The sequence below is a fragment of the Capra hircus genome, chromosome 8, assembly GCF_001704415.2.
Source record: "Capra hircus breed San Clemente chromosome 8, ASM170441v1, whole genome shotgun sequence".
Taxonomy (NCBI): Eukaryota; Metazoa; Chordata; class Mammalia; order Artiodactyla; family Bovidae; genus Capra; species Capra hircus.
This window is the reverse complement of record NC_030815.1, coordinates 60,837,975-60,854,562: the sequence shown is the minus strand read 5'-3', so window position 1 is coordinate 60,854,562 and position 16,588 is coordinate 60,837,975. Positions and strand designations below refer to the sequence as shown.

The 16,588-nt window shown below is 45.6% G+C and overlaps 1 protein-coding gene across 3 annotated transcripts in view; it reads left to right on the top strand.

Annotated features, from left to right (window-relative positions):
* The window catches only part of PAX5 (paired box 5), a 179,047-nt gene that overhangs the window by 9,067 nt on the left and 153,392 nt on the right, over positions 1–16,588 (top strand). For 2 of the 3 annotated variants that reach the window (XM_018052180.1, XM_018052181.1), the window contains exons 2-3: positions 4,369–4,534; positions 9,615–9,812. In XM_018052180.1, coding sequence (XP_017907669.1) covers positions 4,369–4,534; positions 9,615–9,812 — 364 coding nt within the window. The remainder of the gene's footprint in view (positions 1–4,368; positions 4,535–9,614; positions 9,813–16,588) is intronic. The other variant, XM_018052183.1, reaches the window with a different exon arrangement.

The following is a 16,588-nucleotide window of genomic DNA, read 5'->3' as shown; positions in this document are numbered from 1 at the left end:
TTCCAGTCCGTGGTGACCCCAGCGCCCCCAGCAGCCGTCTCCTGTACAGACTTAGCCTGGCTCTGGGGAAGCTCTGATCTCGCAGACTGAGCCAGAAAAGCAAAGGAGTTTCTGTCAATACTCTGAGAGGTGACCATGCCCTTAGCTCGGTCAAGGAGCGATTTGAGGACAAAATGGGGAGGGCTGCTCTTGCGCTTCTATCCTTGCCTGTGGGAATCCACTCTCCCCTTCTGCACAGAGCCTGGCTGCCCAGAGGTTGTGCCCAGGCGCTCGGACAGATAGCATCAAGACCTGGTGGTCTCAAGGCCGTGCATGGGGGTGAAGAAGGTAGCCTCTTCCAGGTGTGGGTTAGCCAACCACTAATGCCCCTCTCTATCCCTCCTCCTCAGGGCTCTCATCTGCCCATTCCTTCGGAAGTGCTCCCTCCTCCCATTTTCAATTTTCCCTGCAGCACGGTGGGGGCTGGGCCCCAGCCCGCCTAGCTTCCAGAGCTGTCTTCTCTGGAAGTGCCCTTGGTCCTGATATCCAAAGCTATTTGTTTCCATAATATAGGCTCCACTTTGGAGCCCCAGTTTTTTTTTAGCTTGAGTTGGGGGGTGCATAGTAGATCCTGAGAGGTTGCCCGGTAAGTAGGGGCTCAGACCTACTTGTCTTTCTTCCTGACTCTGGTCAGTTTCTTACCACCCCAACTCCTATCCCCTCTCACCCACTGAAGCTGGGTGGCTTCTGTGGATAGCTGGTTTAGGGGGAGGGGCAGGCACTGCCAGGGTGTGGGCTTCTGAGTTTTTTTGTCCCCACCCCCAGCTATGGTTACCAGTTACAAAGCACTTTTATAGCCAGTCTCCTAACCAACTGTCTTCTAAACTTTCAGCTACATCCATTTTACAGAGAAAGATACTGAGGTCAGAGAGACAAAAGTACTGACAGGAAATTCCCAGGGACAGTGCTGGAGGCAGTCTTTTGAGGATTCACAAAAGGGAAAGAGAGGGACTCAGATTCCAGAGAGTAGGCAGTGGCCACTTGGATGGCTACATATAAGTGCAAGGCACTGTCTGTCTAATTTAACTATGTCTGTATCCATGGCCCTGCTGCCCATGTGTGCCAGCACCTATCAGTTCGAGAGTCAGTAAGATTTCATCTCTGCCCTTCCCTGTGTTCCTGTTTGCATGTTTGTGTGTACCCTTAATCATCCTTTCTGATACTAATAGGAGGAATGTCAATGACCCTGTGGATCCTGGAGTTCAATCTACCATTGAGTCAGCACAGACCCTTTCCCCAAGACCCTAGGCCCAGACATGGTCATTGCGGGTGTGGACGGGGGGACCCTGGTGGGTAGCATGTTCTTATCAGGGCCTGAGGAGCATCTGTGGAGGCCAGCTCCTTCCAGACCAGAGCCACAAAAGTCCCAAGGGCATCTGGTATTCATCCCTTCCCCCCTGCCCTCCCCTCCTGCAACCCCTGCTCTATGTGCCCTGTAGGGGCGGGGCTGTGATTCTCTTGTATCTGCGCCTCAGTTTCCTGGTCTTTGCCTTGATTTATTGCATCTGTCTCTGTGTCAGTCGGTGTCTTTCTGAAAATTCTACTCGATCCTGAAAAGTGTAGCTGAGTCTGTGTCTCCCTCCAGCACCTCCCACATGATGAACCCTCACTGTACTCCAGTCTGTCGGAAGTAGAGGCTGGGACTTGGCTTCTCTGAGGAAGTGCAGGGTGGGAGCTGGGGTCCCAGAAAACAAAGGTCCCCCCTCCGCAGATGTCCCTTTTTCTTCCAAATACCGCCTTGTTGGGCTACCTCCATTTTTCTCTTCTCTCATCTTGCCTCCCACTGTATACACTACCTTCACCTTCCTCCCACCCCCTCTTTGCCCCTTTCCGGCCAATCCATCCCTTTTTCTCCCTCTCATCATTTCTAACCTGAGCTTCCCTTCCAGGCACTCTCCTTGCTGTCTCATCTCATTGAGTCTCTGCTCTTTGTACACTTGCCCTCACACCACTTTTTCTGGTTTCTTTCTCCATCCTCTTGCCTCCCTTCTCTTGGGTTTCTGGTTTTGATTCTTTCCAATCTTGGGGTAAGTAAGAGACATTGCCTACTCAGATGACACTTTTAATTTACCAACCCACCCCCCTTGACATGTTCTCTCAGTGGCAGAGAGGACCAAGAGTTTTTGGGAGCCTTTCCAGGAAGCTGAGGGATGCAGGGGATCTCCAGGTCATCCTGGGTCTAGTGTCAGCTGTGAATACGAGGATCAGGCTCTACAAGAGCATTGGTAGCCTGGCCTTTGTGGTCAAGACTAGAGGGTGTGGGGACTTGCTATCACCTAGAGTGTCTCACCCTTGGGTTTTTCCCCATAATACAAATGGTCTCCAAAGATCACAAATGTCCTGCAGGGCTGTTTTTGGAATTTAAATCCTCCAAAGATTGCTACCGTGTTTTGGGCAGAAAATTTAAATTGCCAGTAGTATAGGGAACAAGCCATTGCAGATGGCCCCGGTGCCTGGACTAATAGATTGTCTCAAAAGTGTGCTAGGTGCTTTTAGCTTTCTTTTTGTCCTCTCAGTTTTTAATTTACTTGCCTCTTAAATCCAGCCTGTTATTGAAAGATCCATACAACCCTTTTTTATTAGGTGCTCCCAACCCCAGAACAAAGCTTTCTTAAGACCCTTGACCAAGGGTGGCTGTAGTCTTTCTGTTTTAGGTGAACTATGCAGTTGTGTTCCTTACTGTAAAATTCTGTTCAGGATGGTTTCCCTTTTTCTTATGTCTGGAGTGTTTTAGAACAATCTAAACTGATTAAAGCTCATTTTGAAAATCAGAGAGAAATTCAGCTTAGAACTCGAATTAAGTACTGTTATCTATAAAAAAATTTTTTTCCGCCATGAAATCAGCCTGAGTTTGAAAATTTAGGGAAATATTCAATTTGGACTCTGATGAGAAAATTCAGTGAATAGCTTTGGCAGTTTTTAGGAAATAGGTTATGTTATGGGTAGTTTTCTCCTCTATTTCAGATATTGTTCATGAACCTGGATAGTAGTTCAGTGCTGGGGAATAGCTGAGATGAGGTGGCTATTTTATGTTTTAGAGTTGGAGTATTATTTGTGCGTGCGTGAGTGTGTGTGTGTGTGTGTGTGTGTGTGCAACCTCTACGATGCCCTGGCTTCCCTGGTACAACCCAGTCCCTGCAAAGTCCCAGGTTAGGAGAAGATTTCCTCTTCCTTGGTCTCTGAGCTGTCAGCAGCATTGGAAAGTCTTGGACTTGGCTTCTGGCTTTTGACAGTCCTCAATGATGTCAGTTAGTGGCTGATTAACAGCTACAAGGTCGATGATGTTGCTACACTGGATCACTCTGTGTTTACTGGTTTGGCTTTTAATTTACTTGCATCTCTGTTTCCATCCAGATGAACCTTGATGTTTTTATGAGAATGGAGCTTATTGGGTGGAGGAGATACTTTCCCAGACTCTTTTTACTTAAAGTCCATCCCAGAACCCTTGTACAACCTGGGACTCAGAAGCCTCCTCTGGCTTCTTTATTTTCCCTAAACCAACATAAAGCTGCTTGCCAATTGCAAAACACTCCAAAAATTCCAGGGAAACTTCTTTATAACAAATTCTGATGCAGTAGAGTGAAATGTGATCCTTTGACCTATTTCTTTTATGTGCTTTGAGAGGGTACAGTGGTCAAGTCTGCGTGTCAGCCTCACTTTTTAAATTTTTTTTGCCATCTTGATTGAGGTATGAGCCTCACCTTCTTAAAGAAAGGATTTTTATCAAGGCAGTGGTTTGGTTTTGTCTCGGCAATCTGCAAAACTATTAAAAAAAATTTTTTTTTCAATCCTTAGCTCTTGAATCAGATTGCTGATTTAAAAAACGTTCCCCTGTCCCCAAGATCTAGATTTATTAAAGTAATCCTTTTCACTTTTGGAGATATCTGTTAAAAGGGAAAGAGTTTCATTTTTTTAAAATCTCTTTACATTTTATGTATTTTTAAATGTATTTTCTCCCTAGGATCTATCTTAGACCTCAGCATCGTGTATATAATAAGTTCTGTCCCAAGTACAGATTGAGGTCTTCATATATTCCATTGTTTAAAAAAATTACAAAGAAAATACTAGCAACTAAACAAAACACAGTATGAGGATGCTTACCATCAATAGCCCAACTGACTGGCTGAAGAAGGACAAAGGCTAAGGTTAATTTCAAAAAGCAATCTGAGGTATTCATGTAGCCTGTGCGATCAGACCCCAGGCTCAAGATAGCCAGCCCGCTGCCATTTCTGATCAGAGGGACTGTGGGTCCTCAAAGCGGCACTTCTTTTCCTTCGTGACTGGTTCTAACCACCCTTTCCCTTGCCTTTTATTTCTGATCTGTTTCAGGACATGGAGGAGTGAATCAGCTTGGGGGGGTTTTTGTGAATGGACGGCCACTCCCGGATGTAGTCCGCCAAAGGATAGTGGAACTTGCTCATCAAGGCGTCAGGCCCTGTGACATCTCCAGGCAGCTTCGAGTCAGCCATGGTTGTGTCAGCAAAATTCTTGGCAGGTAAAGGCAGGAGCTTCAGGCTTCCCTTGATTTTTCAAATAATAACCTAAAACACGACCCAGCAGCTGTCCAATGTGGCAGTGTCATAGTGAGAATCCTGGTGGCGCTTCTTCCACATGCACAGTACTTTGGACTTTGCAGAGCCCTTCTGAGGCCATTCAATTCAAAGTTACCCCAGGAAGCCTTTGTTGCAGAATGGGATGTCTCAGTTAGAAGGGGTAACATGTTTTCTGAAAGCCTGCTGAATTATTCCTAAGAATCCAGGAATAAGAGGTTCTTGGGAATTCCCCTATCTATATTTGGTGCCTGAGCAGGGCTGGATGGAAAATCCACAAGTTATAAAATCACATAACCAGACTTCAATGTTTCATTTTAATGTTTTCAAAAAGCACATTCCATTTTTAAAAGTCAGCTGTCATTTTCAGTTCTGGGTTATCATCTAGCTCATTATTTTGGGCTGCAGAGTTTTCCTTCTATATGTTTTGTTTCCTTCATAGTGACAGGCATCCTAAATATATATGAAATTAGAAAGAAAACAAACAAACAAACACCAACTCTCAAATTAGACAGTTGAAAGTTGCCACTTGACCCTGCAATTTGCTGCAAGAAAAATACCAACAATGCCAATTCTCCCAGAGGGCTCTGTAGCCTCTTAACGTGCCTGTTTATTTTCTTGGGTGAGATGGTCCAAGAAAGCTTGTTTTGATATGAGGAGACAAATTGTAGAGGGCAAAATGAGTGACTCAGATGCTTCCAGCCAATCAGCACTCAGGCTGGGAAGAGGCCTTAAGAATTCTGAGACCATCTGCATCTCGCTGCACCCCAAAACCAAAGTCGCAAGTATGTTTCCAGGCAAGTGAAGTTGTTATAGGTCTCCCCTGGCAGTCAGGAACATTCTTGGGTTTAGCTGTCAGTACTCTCTCAGGATTTCTCTTGCAGGTCAGAAAACAGCCTTTGGCCTGTAGCTTGTGTTAGTTTGAGAACAGATGGCTGAGTGGAAAATAAATATTTTGAAGCATGTCAGTGCCATTGTGACTTTCTGCTTACTCTTTCCCACCTGCTGGAATTTAAGACATTCTCTCGGATGGAGGGAATAACAGTTTTTAAACTTGAGAAGACTTGCTGGAGACCAAGAGAAGTTTCAGGGCCAGGGGTCTGGCAGCACCTTTAGAGACCATATCCCCCTGTTTATTCCTCATGCTCCCAACTATACCAGTTTGTCCCAGCCATGGAGGCTGTGTGCATGGTATTCTTGTTAGAAAGTGATTTTAGGTAACAGGATGAGAATGAAAATGCAAAGAAAAAAGAAAAAACTAGAGGAGAGGGAGATAGAGAAAAGAGAAAGAAAAGAAACAGAAAAGAAATGGATTGATTCAAAAAGAGAGAAACAAAGAGAAGTAAAGACAAGATAGAAAGAGAAAGGAGAACGGTATCTCAGATCATTTCAGCATCAGACTTGGAGGGCCGAGGGATCTTCGATGTCTTCCTGGGAAGCCTTCTCATTGTACGGAGGTGGAGAGAGAGAGAAAGGAGGCCCTTCCTTTGTTTTTGCTGAGATGTCTTTGCTGAGCCGACATTTTGCTTGCTATTTGGAATCTTCTCAGAGCAAAATGCTGAGCCCTTCTCAGAGGGGACCTCCAGATGCCGGGTCCTCATGTTCTGGTGCCCAGGAGCCCTCCACATCTTCCTTGGGGGACTGAAGGACACAGGGACCCTCCCAGGCCCAGCCGGCAGCCTCCCGCGGCCCGGAATAGATTTGTCACTAGGTAGAGTGGCACTCGGAAGTTATGCGTCGCTCCGGTGCCTGGCCGTTTAAGTTGTCAACAATAAATTGGAATTTCATAGCTCATTATTTTCATAACTAAGAACCACAGTGGACAAAATGTCACTCTAATTAGAACTGCCTTTTAAGAAACAAGTTCAGCCCTAAAACAGTGTGACTGGGAATTTCTGAACTGGGCTTGTTCCATCCACTGATTTTTTTTAAATTTTTCGGTCACTGAAGAATTTGATGGGCACACAAGGGGTGACAGATTGTGGAGAGCGTGTGGTGTGTGGTGGCCGTGGTTTTCAGAGGCTGCGTGGCAAGGCAGGCAGGGTCCCTGGGGCAGTCCAAGTCATCTCAGGAAGGTGGCGGTCTGCCAGGAGTGTGGCATTCAGTCCACAGAGCTCAAGGCTCCGGAGGGGCTCAAGAGGGAGAGCCCAGTGGCATGTGAGACCCATTTAAATCCATCCAGAAAGCTGGGCTGTTGTCTTCTTTCACTGAAGCCTGGCTGGGAGGTTCATGCCATTTGGAACTGGGTGGTATGTTACATAGTAATAAACACTCAGAGGATTTTAATCCACAACACATGCTCTTTCTGTTTTGCAAAGCTTTTCCTTAACCACTCTGCATTTCTGTCTTCATGACAGCACTGCAAGGCAGGCCAGGCAGACATCCTCCCCTTATTATACAAATGGGATAACTGAGGTCCAGAGAGGCTAAGTGAGTTGATCCGGGTCACACTGCGAATTAGTATCAGAGCCACTGACTGGCATCTACACCTCTATACTCTCAAACTAATGCTCCTTGCACCAAACCACACTGTGGGTTAGTGGCTATTGTTCATCTTGTCGTGTATAAGTCCTGCTTGGCTGTTTTGCTGAGGTGAAAGGGTGGTTATTGAGATGAAAGGGTGGTCAGAATCCTCACTTGACACAGTTGCCAGCTGGGGATTTCTGGAGTGTCAGGGCTGTCTTCTAAGTGCCTGGACTATGTGTCAGACAAAAGGAAGACAGAGACCTCCTGTGTCAGGACCATAGACTGGTACGGTTGGCAGTGCTCAAATGGGATGGAAAGTCCCGGGCACTGCCACCCCCAGCCATGCAAGCAGGGCGAGTACTGGGGGTGGTGAGAGCTTCATCTTGCCACCCTCTCAGAGTTTCTGCATGAATTTTGCAGTCCCACTGGGCTAACATATTTTGAGCACAGGGTGTTCTATGTGTCTGAACCCCCATCCCAAGACAGTGTCTGTCCTAACAGACCCTCTGCGACTATTGATTGAGTGAATAAGTGACAAGATGCACATGAAAATGCCTGGTAAACAGTAGAGCTGTCTGTAATTTCAAGGGATCTTTATTATTAGTACTAGTGTCAATTAATTTTTACAACTAAAGCAGCAGCTTGTTCTAGTGGGAAGAGCACTGGATTCAGAGTCAGGTTTGAAAGCCTGGGACTGTTTCTAAGTTCCAAAAGGGGGTTAGACAAGGATTTAATCTTCTGATCATTGGTTTTCCCTTTGATTACATAAAATCTTGCTGGCCTCTCAGGACTGGTGTGAGAATCAAGATAATTCAAGGAAGACTGTAAACTCTAAGGCACTGCGCCTAAATAATGAGATGCTGTGTTATAGTAACAGATCATTTTCTGTTATAAAATTAAAAGGATCTGCTGAATCTGCCAAGATTGCTGTGTGCTTTGATTTAGATACTTTTCAGACTTCTGGCAAAAAAAGTATTTTCTTGGATATTTCTAAAAACCTGTTTGTGACTAATAGCAGACTTTCAGCAATTATAGAAAGAGGGAGCACAGATTGAGTTTTGCTTTATGGTCCACAAATTAGTTCATGACAGTCTTCTCAATGAAAAATAAAATTTGTGCATCCGTATCACTGTTTCCAAATTGTTTCTTCTGTTTCTAGAATATTCAGTAACTTGGCCCTAACCAGTCTTAGCCAAGCTGTGAATTTCAGCATCTCTTTCAATGTAACCAGTCATTGTCCTGTGTTATCTTTCCTACCCATCATAGACCTACCTTTGCTTACCTATTGTAAACTCTTGCTAGATTTAAATTTTTTCAGTTATCTCTAAAATGTGTTTTTTATTAAAAATATTTTTTTTCCAACTACAAGATAATCTCCTTTTCAAGAGGAAGTCAAAAATTCCTCTGTAAATGTTGAGAGAGACATCCAGTGAAGGCTCAGATTCAGAAAAGGAACCAAGTAATTTTTTTCCCCGGAAATGATCTTTCATGGCACTCTTCTCCCTGGTTTCGGTTTTGCTGTAAAACCCTGACATCCTATTTGCGTTAATGAGGAAGAGCTGATAGCATGGAAATGTCCTTAGAAACAGCGATTTACCTCAGAGGAGGTCCGTGGAAGAGCTGCAGTGATTTGTGGTTGGTTGGTGCGTGCTTTTTTTTTTTGGATTGCTTGCGTTTTGACTTATGTGTAACTCATATTGCCAGTTAATTCTGGAATCTGACATTCTTTTAAATTTTATGCCAGGGTTATTGTTTTTCTCTTATGGAAAAAGAAGTTAAGCAGGTGAGTCTGCTAGGGAATGGGAGAGCTGACGAAAGAAAGGCACAAAGCAACTTTCTGGGGAAATTTTAGCTCAGAAAGCTGGGCCACAGTCCTGGTTTGGCCCTGGGTCTTGGGTCACCCTGGGCAAGCCATGTAACCTCTATGTGTCTGTTTTATGTCTGTAGATGGAGACCTGTTTGTGTAATCATGCACACATTCAGTCATTCAAAACTGAATGTTGTACTTTAGAAATTAAAAATTATGTGTTTTAGAAGTGTTGTGGGGATCAAATGGGAAAACCAACTGGAAAGTTTTCTGTGAACTATCAAATGGTAGATAAATGTGACAATTAATTAATTAATTAAGGCTGAGCATTCTGACTAGCGCTATCCAGTGGAACTGTAATGTAAGCCATGTAGGACGTTTAAAGTTTTCTAGTAGTACATTAGAAAAGGAAAAAGTAACAGGTACAATTACTTTTAATTGTATACTTTATTTAATCCAGTATATTAAAAAGATGATCATTTCAACATATAACCCATGGAAAACACATTACTGAGATTGTGACTTTATTTTTGTACTAATTTTTGAAAACCTGATATGTGTTTGATGCTTAGAGCAGATGTCAATTCAAACAGATCACCTTCCAAACATTCAAAAGCCACATGCACAGCTAGTGGCTGCTTACCAGACAGCACAGATCTGGGCATTTCCTGGACAGAGTAGTCCATTATTTTGTTACCAATGTCCATTTTTCTGGTTTCTCATGGCTAAGCTCCTTTCTCCTTGGGTCGTAGGTATTATGAGACAGGGAGCATCAAGCCTGGGGTAATTGGAGGATCCAAACCAAAGGTCGCCACACCCAAAGTGGTGGAAAAAATCGCTGAGTATAAACGCCAAAATCCCACCATGTTTGCCTGGGAGATCAGGGACCGGCTGCTGGCGGAACGGGTGTGTGACAATGACACAGTGCCCAGCGTCAGTTCCATCAACAGGTGAGTGGCTGGTGCCTTCGGGACGCTGAGGGTCTGGGTGGGGTGGGAATGCTGGTGGCTATGCACGTGCCTTTCCTGAAGATCTGGTCTCTCCTTTCACCAAGTCCCCATAGGCATTATCAGTCAGGAGGGATGTGCCCAGGGCTGGATGGGTCTCTCTATCACTCTTCTCTCCAAAGTAGGCAGAAGTCCTAAGCCCGGGGAGAGGAGGCTATGCCAGCACCCGGCTGCTGCTAATTTTTCTGACTCCAGTGTCATTTCCATTACTCCCTCCACTACCTGTCTCTGCGTGTGGAGCACTCAACAACGAATTGTTCTGTTAGGTCTTCACAAACGTCGCTTCCTTGCAAGCCAGTCCCCAAGGTTAGCACTGGCCCACCTCAGAGCTTCCCAGGAGGAAAATCTTTGCCTCCAGTTTGGGCAGAGGTTGAGACACTGAGTGTGGGGAACAGAGCCTGGACTTGCAGTTGGGAGATTTCAGCTCCTTTCAGATTTGTCAGGCGTGCCACAAACTCAGAGTGTGACCTTGACAAGGCTTTTCCTCTCTCTGAGAGACCAGGATCTGGTGGTACTGATACGGGTCTGTGATTTCCAAGAGTGACATCCAGGATGCTAAGATGCTGTGCAGTTAGGGGGTTGCCTTCTCCTCAGTTGCCCTGAATCTCACCCTCGGACAGAAAGAACCAGAGCGATACCTTAAGTACCAGGCAGAGGATCTTCTTGGGAGGGCTTTCTTTTATCCAGTCTGGTCCAGAATACATCCAACGGAGCTTTCAGAACTGAATTCCTGAAAGAATGTTTTCTATTGTAGGAGTTGTGGTCTCAACTCCATTGAAACCCGTAGAGTCAAGGATATAGTTGTGAGATGACAGAAATGATGGTTCTCTAAACCCCACAAAGAAAAGCGAAGCCAGCAGACTGAAAACCTGAACAGTTCCCATTTCTCCAAGGTCATGCCCTGCTCTTGTTAGTGCAGAGCCTGCCTGGGCACAGGGGACCCCTGCAGCAAAACGAGGTGGTCAAACCAGACTGTTTCTAAGATCCCCTCTGGTCCTGACAGTTGTTGCTTCCATGATGACTCAAATGCACAGAATCACCGTGTGTGTGAGTGTTCATGTTGGTATTTAGAGTCCTGCTGTCTCATAAACCATTAGCCTGATTTTTTCTCTCAGCAAATCTTTACTTTGGCTCTGACATCCCACAAGGTACCACGAAGAGTGAGGGGAATCAGACACATGATCTATCCCTTCGTTTCTGTTCTAGAGGGGCTCCTTGTCCAGGGAGGGCTTCTAGCTTTCACTGAGGGGTCTGGACAGCCCGACAATAGGCATAAAATCGCTGGAAAGGTAGCAATTATTGTGGTGGGTTTGCCATGCCATATGATGCTAAGTCGCTTCAGTCACTGTCCAACATTTTGGGACCCTGTGGATGGACTGTGGCCCGCCAGGATCCTCTGTCCTTGGGATTCTCCAGACAAGAATACTGGAGTAGGTTTTTAGGGGGCTTGTGGGAGAATAACTCCAGTTCTTTCTGGAGGGGATCTGTATGCTTTTAGAGTCCCCTACTTCCAGCTCTTTGAAAGGCTTCCATGGCACAAGGCAAGTGACTTTCCCCTCTTACCTGTGTCTGTCTCCAAAACCTTTAATGTGGAGAGAGATGTGAGGTGCTCAGAGCGGTGAAGGAGCAGAGCAGTTTCCATAAAACTGGTGGACCCAGAGACTTTTCAATCTAGTTTACACAGGTGGTTTCAAAGATAATTCAGGTGGCCCGTGGAGGTCATAAACTCCAGTGCCAACGTGGAGCCAGGCAACTGGTGCCACGGGGGAAGTGGCTCAGGTATAAGGCCACCGGGAAGGTTGGGTCTGTGCAAACTAGGAACACAAGCTGTACTGAAGGGACAGTTGTCTCCCGGCTCCAACTGAAAGCCACTGGGCATGTGGGCCCAGTGGTAGCCCGATTTTTTCCGTTCTTAAAGAGAATCCAGAAACTAGCACTTGTTTGTGTACGTATGTGTGTGTTTGTGTATATGAAATCTCTATACCTTTAAACAGCGGCAACTAATGTCGATGAGAAAATGCCTTTGCAGGACGAGCACAAATCATTTGCTGGCCCCAGCTTCTATCTTCTGTCATACTGGGAGGAAAACTGTTTTTTCAATGTCCTTCAGAAAAATAAAACTAGCACATCAAACTAGTGATAGTGAACTTTACAAACTACCTCTCCCCAATTATGGTAAAGAACTGATATTCCCTTATAAAATAAGTTTATTTAAATAAAAAAGTATGTTATTTGAAAGAAGCATATGAAGCAAACCGAGCACAGTGATTACAGACGTGGTGAAGGTTGTGGAGGGGGCACTTGAAGCAGTGTCCAGGGAAATCACAGCTCGGCTGGTGCTTTGTGTCCCGAGTGGTGCTGTGGGGGGCGTCCGGCTGCTAGTTGCAGGGCCACGGCTAGCCTCAGGGCTCCCCGCGGTGTCCCTGTCCACATGGTGGCCCAGTGGCCCCACTGGCTGTGCCTTTAAGGGGCTTGCACATCTGTGATCTCCGACAGCCTCAAGGCTTAACTCTCTTGTGACAAGTATAGAAACTAAGGCCCAGGATCTATTCACAGCGCACAGGAGTGCACAGGAACTCTGACTTTGAGCTCGATGTCGGGGTGGAGCCCAGGTCCTCTGATGGGAAGAAAAGGGCTGCTTCTTTGCTCCACTCCCGGATAGGACTCTGCCAGCGCAGAACTGAGAACTAAGGAACTGTGAGGAGAGAGACAAGGAGAAGAAAACAGTCATCCCCACTGCCTTCCCACTCCCTTCCCCAGCCTTGTAGCCTGGATGCTTTGCTGCCTGTCTGTAGGCTTCCTCTGTGATCTATAGCCTTTTCCTGTGCTTCTTCTGGGGCTCCTCCTGGGAGCACTCTCTGGCTCCTTACCACATTCTTCAATGAGAGCTCTTTGGTGTCTTTAGCAACAGACCGTGCAATGCAAATAAACTAAGGGCGGCAGGTGGGGAGGGGGGTGGCAGTCTTGTGTCTTGTGTGACTGCTTTCCCCCTGCCCACACCCCGACAAAGCTTGAGCCATCCTGGTACAGTTTTATCTTTCATATAAAGATACCACTGCATTCTAACAGATGCAGCTTCTAAGTAACTGTCTTGCAAATGTGTGTAAGAGGTCCTAGCTCCCTCTCCCAGCCCCTGCTTCCCTGGGAGGTAATGTCTCACTGCTCCACTACTTCAAACAGCTAGTGAGGGAGGGGGTGGCTGGATCGGTAGCTATTCTGGGGGCCACAGTGCCTTCTCCCCCGCCACGCCCGCCCCCCTGCCCACCAGAAGTGTGTGAACTCCTGCTGCCTTCTGGGGATTTTGCCTGGGAAGCTATGACTGACTGGGGTGAAGCAACACTGAACCAGTTCTGCTGGGTTTGTGGGAGATTTCCTGGGACACAAACCATCATGTTTGTGTGACTTCTTAAGGACAAATACATGCTGGGATGCTCACAACGTGCAGGAAGGATGCTTGGAATCCAACCTGAGACAGTTGGAGGAGACTCTCCTAGAGCTGAACCCAATGCCGGGAGTGAGGGGACGGATGGAGTCTTCCTTCTTTGTCTGTTCCAGTCCCATGGCTCTAAACTGACTGGCACTCCCAGCTTAGAGGGGCAGCCCTATTTAGTTCCAGCCGTAGTTGTCCTGTGAGAACGCGGGGCCAATATCCTGGGTGTTCTGATTTTTCAGGAGAAGCTAGAAATTCATGTATTCATGTAAAGCTCCCAACTTACAACTAATTGACAACTAATTCAAATGAAAATAAATGTACTCTCCAGGCCAAACACACCTAGTCTTGCGATGGGTGTGGCTGGGGATGACCCTTTATAAACTCTGTTCTTCAGCCTAACTTGGGCAGCAAGCCTTCAGGGATCGTTCTTCCCTTTCCTCTTTCTTCTCTATGGGCTCTGCAGCTTGGCTGCTGTCTCGAAGCTTGGACCCTTGGTTTTTGCATTCTTAGTATAGCTGATGGCCCAAGATTCTTTCTGCACCTATGCACCAGTGGCAGTTTGATCAGTGCAGTAGATATGGGTATTTCTTCAGCCCTATAACCTCATTTCTTTTAAGGCAACACGATTTTCTTTCAGTGGAATTTTGTATGTGGTAGTGGGGGCAGGGTGGTGGCTGGGGGTGATAGTGAGAAGACAGCCTTTCCAAGCAGTGAGGGTGATGTTGAAATGGGACCCTTGCCAATGTCTGTAATATCTAAAGTTGCTCAGACTTGGAATCTTTGGATTCTAGATGGATTTTGAATCCAGCTAGGCTTTATGTGTTACGTAGGAAGTATTTAGTCCCTCTGCTAAAGTCCTACCTCCTTTGAATGTGGCTCAAAGAAAAGTGCCCAGGCATGGGAGCTGACCTGCTATGTGACCTTGGGCAGGTCATTTGAACACTCTGGGCTTTAGTTTCCTTATTTGTAGGAATTCTTTGATTGTTGAGCTTCCTCCCCCATTGGACCATCTAGAATGATCCTATGGCATTCAAGGTCAGGCAAAATAAAGTAAAGGGTATACCTCTTAGTACTGACTGTCAATTAGCCCCAATTGTTTCTGGTTTAGAAAAGTCCAGAGTGTGACTCTTATGGTGATGAGTCCTGATGTTAATTTTTTGTGTTTTAAGAATCACTCTAATTCAATCACAGTGTTGTTCTTCCAACTCCCATTTCTTCTCTGTGGAAGATGATGCTGGCAGCTGCTGCAGGCAGATGGGCAGAATCTCTGTCTCTGGAGATACCTTTGAAGGGTTCCCTACAGTTCAGGTCCTCCTGTAAAAGACAGGCCTGCCACAGCCTTAAAATAGGGTGTGGGGATGGCTACCTCCCCTCCCCAGCTCCCAAGGGGATCACATGTGTTTTTAAGGCATTTGTGGAAAATATGAACCTTTTAAGCTTGAAGCTGGTCATTAATCTTTATGAAGATGCCGATGAAAATAACAACAGCTAACATTTATCGAGAATTTACTATGCAGCAACCACTGGTCTAAGTACTTAATTAATTCTCATAATAACCCTATGAGGCAAAAATGATTCTCAGTCTCATTTTGCAGATGAAAAAATTGAGGTAGGGAGGTTAAGTAACTTGCCCAAGGTCATGCAGCTGGCAGATTGTAAAACTGGTGTTCAAACTCTAGAAGTGTGGTCCTGGGACCTGCTTACCCTACTGCAGCTGCCACTCAATGATTAATAACAATTGATTATGTTTTACTGACAATTTATAACTATTTTTAAAGAAAAATAAGGAAAATATAATTTTCTTTGCCTATGTACAAATTTAATGGAAGACAATGCTTTGAAAATTAGGACCTTATGCTGGACTTCAATGGGAAACAGTTACAATATATTTTACCATATGTTTGTATATATATAAATCAAAATATAGATAAATATAGTTAAATCTTGCATCTCTATATATATTCACACATCTAGCGATATATATGTAGACACACACACACGTGTACACAGAGAAGGTGACGTACACAGACATCCCCAAATTAGGTCAGATGCTAGCTTAATTCCTGTAGTCTAAAAAACTGCCTCACTCCTAGGTCTTTGTTAACACAGTCCCTGTTTGCTTAATCAAAATAAGTGGTTTGAATATTGGAGAAAACAAGTAAGCAAACACTGTGAGGATATTTGAGGCGAAACATTGCTGACTCAACAGAAAACAGCAAAAGGCCCTCCCTCCGCAGAGCTCAGGTGGCCTAGGCTGCAGAGAGCCCGTGGCTGGGCTGTGGTGTGAACAGAAACATCCATTCTAGGCTGTCAGCTGAGGACGCTGGGTGCCTTCCATACCCAGCATCGAGCTGTGAGATCACAGAGAGCAGGGGCCAAGGCCTGAGGAGTTTTAGAGGAGGCATCTGCCATTCCTCTTCTCCCTCTCCTGGTGCACAAGCTGGAGACTAGTGCAGCCTGAAACGAACTTCCAGAAAGAATGTTCTGAAATGTGAAAAAGTTTCTTATATAAAGCTGAGTGAACAGAGCAGGACATAGAATTGTACACATGGTTTAATCCTGATGTTATTAAGAAAAAAAATGGATATTTCCAAATGCACATAGGAATGCGAGCATAAAGGAAACACACCAAAATGTGGTTTTAGATGTCTTCCTTATACTTGTCCAAATAGTCTACCATGAGCACAAAGGACTTTTATAATTAGGAAGCACTCTAATAAATGTTCTTTAAAAGGTCACAGTTGGAGGCTGGGATAGAACTTTTCCAAAGAAGCTGCACATTTCATTACCATCCACCCGTCTCCTAAGTGCCAGGGAAGGAATCTTCTTGCAGACCCCAAGTAACTTTTGGCCTGGCCCTGGTCAGCTGCTCCCTAGTGGCTCAGTTGGTAAAGAATCTGCCTGCAATGCAGGAGACAGGGGTTCGATCCCTGGCTCGAGAAGATCCCCTGGAGAACACACTCTAGTATTCTTGTCTGGAGAATCCCAGGCAAGTCAATCCCTGACTCCTTTGCAAATCCATGGACTGTAGCCTGCCAGCTTCCTCTGTCCATGAAATTTTCCATGCAAGAATAGTGGAGCAGGTTGCCATTTCCTCCTCCAGGGTATCTTTCCAACCCAGGGATAGAACCTGATTCTCCTGTGTCTCCTGCATTGAACAGAGGAGCCTGGTGGGCTATAGTCCATGGGATTGCCAAGGGTCAGACATGACTGTGCAGCTAACTCACTTTCACTTCACTTTGTTCAGCTGCTTTACAATGCATTGGGCTCAGGGGTCTCATGAAGG